At 40.8% G+C, this 8568-nt stretch overlaps 1 protein-coding gene across 1 annotated transcript in view; it reads left to right on the top strand.

The window, feature by feature from the left end:
• Window positions 1-2726: 2726 nt before the first annotated feature.
• Window positions 2727-8568, top strand: part of TIMMDC1 (translocase of inner mitochondrial membrane domain containing 1) — a 25172-nt gene continuing 19330 nt past the window's right edge. The window contains exons 1-3 of the mRNA XM_082460102.1: window positions 2727-3190; window positions 5618-5783; window positions 8390-8478. Coding sequence (XP_082316228.1) covers window positions 2997-3190; window positions 5618-5783; window positions 8390-8478 — 449 coding nt within the window. The 5' untranslated portion in view covers window positions 2727-2996. The remainder of the gene's footprint in view (window positions 3191-5617; window positions 5784-8389; window positions 8479-8568) is intronic.

Below are 8568 nucleotides of genomic sequence, written 5' to 3'. Positions count from 1 at the left end.
CTTATTCTGCTGTTACATCAGGTTTTGCTAACAGAAAAGAAAAGAAACCACCTCTAGCTGGTTTAAGCAAAAGAACTTTTTAGAAGGATATGAGGGCATCTCCGAGTAGTTGGAAGGGTAGAAAGCAGAGCAGTTTCAGGAGTATCAACAAGGGTTTGGATAGTTTCTGGAGTGCCGCTGTGTGCAGTTCCAGAGACTGCCAGGCTCTGTCTCTCAGCCCAAAATTCCCAAGAGAAAAAAATTTAATGGGCTCCTTTGGGTCCGTTCTGAAGAGGATAGTTCCCTACCCTTTACCCCTGCACTGACTATGAACAAGAGCACACACAGATACATTAAAAAACCATCTTCTCATGCATCTAAAGATGCCTTCACTTAACGTAATCCTACTGCATCCCAAGGTAAGATGTTGTGGGTGAAGCAGAGGGGTACAATTACAAATCACTCATTTAATATTTATCAGATACTTCTTGAGCATTTACTGTGCACAAGCAGTGGGAGGTAAGAAAATGTTTACAACAGGCTCCCTAGCATGAAGGAGCTCTCTAGGTGAGATGATAAAGTAAAAATAATATGAGAGGCTTCATAGGCAGAAGGTGATTAAGGTGATATGAGGCCTTAATCATAAGGCCAATTATTCATAAAGACAATGTGGATTTGAAGTTTAGAGGGAGAAGAAATTTCTCTCTGGTGCAGATGGAAACTTACTGGAGGTAAAACTGAGTTACACTTTGAGGGATGGTTAAATGAAGTGGTCCTTGGAGTTCTCAGAATTCATTCTCTTTACCTGTGGTAACAGTTTATGTCATATATAATATAATAAAATGTAATATATGTAGCAAGGGCAGTACCTGGTGAACCTAGCAGGGAAAGGGAACCTTCTGCCACCTGGGAGAAAATTCATGATGGGGGGAGAAGCTACTGGGTTCTATGAGCAGAAATCAGCAAAAGGTCTGAGGGTAGAATAGTGGTGGTTCCAGGCACACTGTGCTGACTGCACTGAAATTTTCCCTTGATGCCTCTACTGTGGTGGCAAACGCACATCCTGGGGAGGAGTGAGCTAAATGTGAAAGGGTGGTCTGAGTGCACCACGTGACACCTTTTGGCTTAGTGTTGCTCTGAGACCCTTCAAAAAGGCAGACCACAGAGCAGGGAGAGTATTTTCATAGTGGTAAAGGAAGGTAAGCCCCAGGGGCTTGGAGCAGCAGGAGAGTGGGAGGTTGACAGAGCAGTCGTCTGAGGAGCTGAGATGGAATAGCAGCAAAAGTGTGAGCGGGGCCTAGGGTCTGCGGACTTCTTGAGCGACCAGATGGCAAAGGGAACCTTACAAATGAGGCTTAGTTACCCAAATGAGAAGCCAGCTACGGAGTTAGCAAAATGTGCCCGTTAACATAACCTCATCTGTATCTGTAAGGTAGTGGGGGGACATTTGAGTTGTATATAAATGATTTCAGTAATAACTGCCCAACACTCCCACCCTCCAATTCAAAGTTCTCCTCATCGCAGAATGATTCTGGGGTCATCTTAAGCATTTAGATTTTCCACATGTAGACCAGACAGACTGGACAGCCATTTCCTTGGGCTTTCAGGCCTTGGGACTTTATCCTGGTGCCCACCTCCGCCTGTATGGGGTAGGCAGCAACCTGGAGCCAGAGCCAGGAGTCAGGGGATCTGAATTCTTTATTGGACAACCTATGTGCCAGCCATGATAGGTACTGGAAATAGATGAATATAAATGGTCTCTGACCTCAAAGTTAGTCTACTGAGACACATAGCAAATAAGAAATCATGATGCAATATAGTAAATGTTACATTGCGAACTGAATCTAATCCTGTCTCCCAGACACCAGAGAGATCTTCCTGGCGCCGTGACTGACTCAGCTAGTCACTCTTATCAGTCACTTCCTGGGCCTTATCTATAGAATTCCAGCTATCAAATTCCAGAACTCTATTTACTGTATCCTACTAAAGAGTGTAACGATTTCTAATTACACCTAGAAAGGAATCAAGGATGGGTAGGGATTGGCAAAGAGAACATGTGACTATATTTGGTTGCTAGCAAAGATTAAGTGAATTACACAAACCAGTTTGAGAATATTTTAAATGCGTGCATTTTAATAAAACCTATACTTTGAAGCACATGTTAGTGGAGACTGAGTGACGGGAAATTATTGCTGGACTATCAAGCAAACGCCTGGTAGAAATTCCAGAAATTGTCCTGCCTTTCGAGAAACAGTAGGCATACGAACTAAGGGGAGTAAAACCCATCTGGTGAAGCCCAGGGCCTATTTCTTTAAAAAGTGTTCTGGAAATCTCGGGGAAACTGGCACCAAGACCCCTCTTCAATGCCTCGGTCCTTTCCGAAAACCAGAATGGACCCCACCCAGCCCGGGAGTCCGTGACAGGGTTAGCTGGGCTTGTATTTGCGCAAATTTGCCTTCCCCTTTCCGTACTCCACTTGTAGTGAACACTGCACTTTCTTCACCTACATGGGGTTTATGCCGTTTTAAATACGCTAACCTACTTTACCTTGCAAACACGTCTCACCGCCTACAAACTGCCCAACACCCCCCTTTTCTTGGCGCAGGAAGGCCAGGCAGAGGACGCCGGAGGCGGGGCCACAGGGCGCTGAGCGTGTCTACTCGCCGCCACCTCACTTCCGGCGGACCGGCCCGGCACCGCAGAGGTCCGTCCCGCCTCCAACCGGAAGTGTGTTCGGCTCCGGCTCCGCCCTTGCTCCTCTTTTGGCTTTTGCCCTCGTTGGGGCGGGACTTCCTGTCTCGTGTGTCGAAGGTCCTCCAAAGTGAGGCCCGGCGCTGAAGGCAGGTCTGTCAAGCGGCGTGGCGGCGGGTACGGCCGCGAATTAGCTCGGGCCTAGTGTACGGGTACTCGTCCACTCCTTCTTGCAGTTATCCCCTTTCTTCTCCCACGGCGCCTCCGGGAGGCCTTGGCTCCCTGAGCGCCCAAGCGAGTGCCTGTCGGCAGGTTCGCAGAGGGCCATGGAGGTGCGGCCGCCGGCGCCCCGGAGCTTCCTCTGCAGGGCGCTGAGTCCTTTCCCTCGGGTCTTTGCTGCCGAAGCTGTGGCCGCCGATCCCAAGGCTCTTGTGGAAGACCAGAAGCTGCCTTCCTACGTCCCAGAACCCCAATACCCGGAATCCGGATGGGACCGCCTCCGAGAGCTGTTTGTCAAAGAGTAAAAGTGCCTACTGTCTGTGGGGAGGGGCTGCGAAGGAGGTGACCTGCTGCCTGGGTCATCTAGGGCGAAGGACCCCAGGGTGGTGGGATTTATTTTTACGGGACTTAGGGTTCTAATATTTGTATTCCAAGTTTGTATCCTAACATTGCCATTTGGTAGTTCTGTTGATTGACAGACCGGTTTTCAGGTGGTAAGGGTGAGACTAACTGAAAGTCAGAGCTTTTAGGAGTTTTAGGGACTATAGTTTTAGCGTAATCCCCCGATTTTACAGATTAGAAGAATTGAACCAAGCTACTTAGTGATCCTAGAACCAACATCTGCAGGACTCCACTCCAGTATTCTTTTTCATGTTTCACTTGATCCCAAATTTTCATGAACAGCAGCCCTCCTCCTCGCCATAAAAGTGGAGGTTGGAGAGATAACAGAGAGTTGTAAAATTTTTATTCTGCCAATAAGGAATATATAAAAAATAGTAACAACTGTTATCTCATCAGTTTATAAAAGAAAAGATATTAGCTGGATTCACAAATAAGGATGTTTCACAATAAAGAATAAATAAGCCTTTGAACTAACTTTAATGGAAACCTCAGGATAATTAGTTAATTTCATCATTTTTTAAAAAATTCATCACTTACTGGTGAAAAGTTAGTCCTCTCATGAAGTACTTTACCATATACTACACTGTGTTATCAAGTGGATAAAGTAACATTTAAGTTTTATTATGTTGCTGAGGTAGGGCAGGGGAGCTGGTGGAATTGTATTTAATTACTTTATTTAGTTTCATCATCTCATTTTAAAGATACCGAGGCCGCCCTTCTCATTGGTCGTTCCAAAATTTGAGATACCTGTGAACGATCCTGTGTAGTACACAACAGGAAAGTGTTATTTTGATCAGCTTTATAAACAACAGAATGATGAGCTGAAAGAGATTTGGAAGATAATTTAGTGTGACTTTCATTCTCCCTTCCATGTCATGGGTGAGGAAACCTAGGTTCAGAGCGGTTGTGTTCTGGCTGCAGGTCACTTAGCAGTGGATGACAGAACCAGAACCACAACCCCATTGCTGTTACTTATAGGCCAGGTCCTTTCCGCCACTGTGCCTTGTTTGTTCACCGTTCATTAGCTCTTAGGGCCAATCATGTAACTTCTTAGAGCGTCTATCGATAAAATGAAGAAAAATATCACCTATGTCATGGAATTTTTCAGAGGATGAGAAAGAGGAAAGCATATGCATTTCCTGGCTTGTTAAATCTTAAGCTCTTTTACATTTACTCTTTTCTGAGTTCTACCAGTTTTTATGTAAATGATTTTGGTCCTTATTCATTATAAAAGATAAAATATAAAGTTCAGCTTATAGCAGTTTTTCCTCTTGAAAGAGGAATTAGTTTCCTAAGAGATTTTATTTAGGTTTCTCTCTTGTATATGCAGGAACTATAAAAACTTACTGATTCTGATTTCAACAATGTAGTGGTTGTTATTGGCAATTAGAATTAAACACTTGTACAGCCTCTGAAGAAAGCAAGTTAGTAATGTAAAAAATTAACATTTAGTAGTTTACTTATGTACGAGGGCCATTATTTATAGTAACTGAACACTTACAAACTTACACTTACAAACTTAGCTATTTCTTAGAGCAATTTCCAGAGGACATCTTGGAAGCTCCAGTATGGGTTCTGGTTTCTTATGCTTTTGAGAGTAATAGATTGGATGAAATAGTAGTTTTTCCCTGTTATTTTAGATTTGTCTGTGTTGCCCACTGCATAGTGAGCTTTCTTATTCAATGGTCTTTAATAGTACAGGCCCATCTGAGCCATAAAAATTAAATACTCAGAAAGATAAAGTTTTGGTTTTTTTTTTTTACATCTAGGAATTCATTCTGGCCTATGTTGTCCTAAAATCTCATAAGCTCGTGTAATTTCCAAAAGTTATCTAAAAATTCAAAAAGGGAAATATTGATCTGTACATCCAGTTCACAAATTCTTTCTGTTTACAGGGATATAGTAGAGCTGTAATAGTCATCAAATAAAATAACCTTAAAAAAAAACCTTTTTATTGGAGTATAGTATGCACCTAGAAAAATGTACATAAGTATACCAGTCAGTGACTTTTCACAAACCAAACATAGCTGTGTATGCAGCCCCAAGACTGTTAACAACATCCCAGAATCTCCCCCTGGTGCCCCTTCCCTGTCACTGCCTTCCCAAGAATAACCACTAGCTTAATTTCTGAAAACAGAGATTAGTTTTGGCTGAGATTTGAGCTACTTATAATATAATTATTTAATTCATCAGAAGATTTAACTGGTTCTGCCCATCATGAAAAGTAGCCCTTTTAGCATTTAGGATAATTCTGATCATACTGTCTTTTGAAGAGAGCAGTATGCATAAACTAATCCCAAACAACACTGTCTTTTTGATGTTTTAGTGAACAGCAGAGAACGTCAAAAGAACTTCAGGATATTTACAAGGCGGCAATTTCAGCAGGCATCATTGGCTGGGCATATGGGGGTATACCAGCTTTTATTCATGCTAAACAGCACTATATTGAGCAGAGCCAAGCAGAAATTTACCACAACCAGCTTGATGCAGTGGTATGTACTGGTGTTCTAATAGTATTTGAGGGCACGCCAATTTAGCTGTTCCTTTTACACTTAGTCATCTAGTTAGGTGGTAGGGTTGAGAAGGTTTAGGAAACAAAGTCTGTACTTGACAACAATGGAAGTACTAATGCTAAAGTGCATACACAAGCCTCCTCAGACCACTTTTCTTATCTTCAGAACTGATCACCACTTGTTTTTTGAGGCTTTTTTTTTGAAATTGTGTCAGACTTAGAAGTTGCAAAAGTAGTACCAGTGTCCCACAGTATCCAAGGGGGATTGGGATCCAAGGACTCCTGCGGATACCAAAACCTGAAAATGCTCAAGTCTTTTGTATAAAAAGGCACAGTACCATAGACCCCCCATATTCATGATTCCACATCCTCAGGTTCCAAATCTGAGGATACAGAGGGCTGACTATACAAAGAATTCCTGTATACCTTTCAATCAGATTCTCCAAATGTTAAAATTTTACGACATTTGCTTTCTTATTCTCTCTCTGTATAAGGCATACTATTATATTGTTGTGAACTGCTTGGGAGTAAGTTATAGACACAATGAGTGCTTCAGCATGCATTTCCTAAAAACAAAGACATTTTCTTACATAACCACAATATTATTATGCAGAGCAAGACATTAACACTTACAGAGTACTGTTATCTTACCTATGGACTTTATTTAAATTTTGCTAGTTGTCCCACTAATATAATTTATTTTAAAAGTAAACAATTCATTAAAAAATTTTTTTTCTGGTCCGGGATCTAATACTGGATCAGGTGTTGCATTTGCCTGTCATGCCTCTCTAGTCAGTCTCCTTTAATCTGGAACAATTTTTCTGTTGTTCTTTGACTTTCATGACTACGATATTTTTTAAGACCATGGTCCATTTATTTTATAGAATGTCCCTCAGCTTGGATGTTTGATGTTTTCTTGTGATTAGATTTCACTTATGTGTTTTCGCAGGAATACCCTAGAACTGATGTTGTATTCCTCAGTAAGTAAGGATAAGAAGCACAAGATATCTATTTGTCCCTCAACTGGTTATGCTTACTTTAGTCACTTGGTTAAGATGGTCCCTGCCAGGTTTATCCGCTGTAAAATTACTGTTTTTTTCTCTTTGTAATTAATAAGTGTCTTATGAATACTTATTAGCTACTTTGAGACTATGCCAGTATCCTATTTTTCATCAAATTTCTAGCCTCTAGTTTTAGTATTCAATGCTGATTTTTGCCTAAAGCAGTTATTACTGTGGTGGTTGCCAAATGGCCATTTTCTAATTCCATCATTCCATTTATATTTATTGGTTAGTATTCTGCTGTAAGGAAGAGCTTTCACTTTCCCTCTATTTATTTATTTGTCTATTTATAATTTATTTATTCAGTGTGGGCTCATGGATTCTTATTTTATTCTGTAGTTTTATAATCCATTATCATCATTTATTTTGATACTCAAATTGGCCTGGATTTGGACCATTGGAGCCCCTTAACACTAGCTCCTGTGTCCTTTTGATATGTCCCCATTACTCTTTGAGCACGCCTTTACTTTCTAAAAGGCACAGCAGGGTGTTTCTGGTCCATCTTTTACTTTTTAAGCACCAGCCCTGGCATAAGCCCATTTCACCAAGGAGCTATAGTTTCTTTGAAAATGGTATTTAAAAACCAAGTTCTAGTGCTAGGTATGCTCACTGCTACTGAGGTATCATGGCTTCTAGGCTCTAGGCAGAGTTAGGAAATGTGTATGTGTATGTATGTGTGTGTGACTTATATACACATTCATGCACATTTCTATATCTATTTCTATATTTATCTACCCATTTATTAAAACCCATGAGTTCGCACTGATATACCTTTCAGAGAGGTTTTGACTTGCCCAATATCATATAGTAGTTAAGAGTACACTTAGGGATTCTGTCACATTCTTTAAAAATCTTGGCTTCACCCTCATGATATTATGCCAGACTTGCTTCATTGTGGTCTAGTGAAAATGAGTTGTGGAAACAGACAACCTAACTTCCAGTTCTGACTTTATTCCTTATTGGCTGAGAAAAACTTCCTCTCTATGTTTTAGTTAAAACTAAAACACCTGCTTGAAGAAAATGTAAAGATTAAATGAGGTAATATGTTAACAATTTTTACATAGAAGGTGGTCAGTAAAGATTAAGTTTTTTTTTTCTTCCTTTCCTCCTTTCCTGCACATCTGTATTACTTTAATCCTTACCCTTTACAGTTTACTCTGTGCTGCTTCTTTATTTTGTGTTTTTCTTTTCCCCACAATTTCTTGAAAAAAAGTATGTCTAATACTGATTTTAGGTCTGTCATAGTGTTTGTTATATAGATTCTTAGTTGCTACTTAATTGATGGATTACTTGTTTGACACTGCATCTCTTAGTTCCTTTTACACCTCCTGATAGAATACGATGTACATGGCATTTTCACTTAAGTTTCAGTACTTAAAGAATGATATTTCTAGACATTTTCCTATCGTTTCTATGTGTTTAGGTCTCCCTACTTAATGCCTAGCTGACATTCCTCCACCACATTTTTAAAGTAGGGAAAGTGTCAAGGTGTCTCAGAACCTCACAGCCTCTTTATTAACTTTAGCAATCTGCACATCGTGCTGCCACACGAGGCTTCATCCGGTACGGCTGGCGCTGGAGTTGGAGAACGGCCATGTTTGTAACTATATTCAAGTAAGTTCTCTGAATTGTGATGAACGGTCTTGGGTATTCTTTTAGGAGCACATATTTTGAGCAGTGGAATTATAAAATTTGAACGCCCAT

Source organism: Balaenoptera physalus (genome assembly GCF_965194825.1).
Source record: "Balaenoptera physalus genome assembly, chromosome: 4".
In the NCBI taxonomy this organism is placed as follows: domain Eukaryota; kingdom Metazoa; phylum Chordata; class Mammalia; order Artiodactyla; family Balaenopteridae; genus Balaenoptera; species Balaenoptera physalus.
The sequence above is the reverse complement of the archived record's forward strand: the minus strand, read 5'-3'. Positions and strand labels throughout refer to the sequence as shown.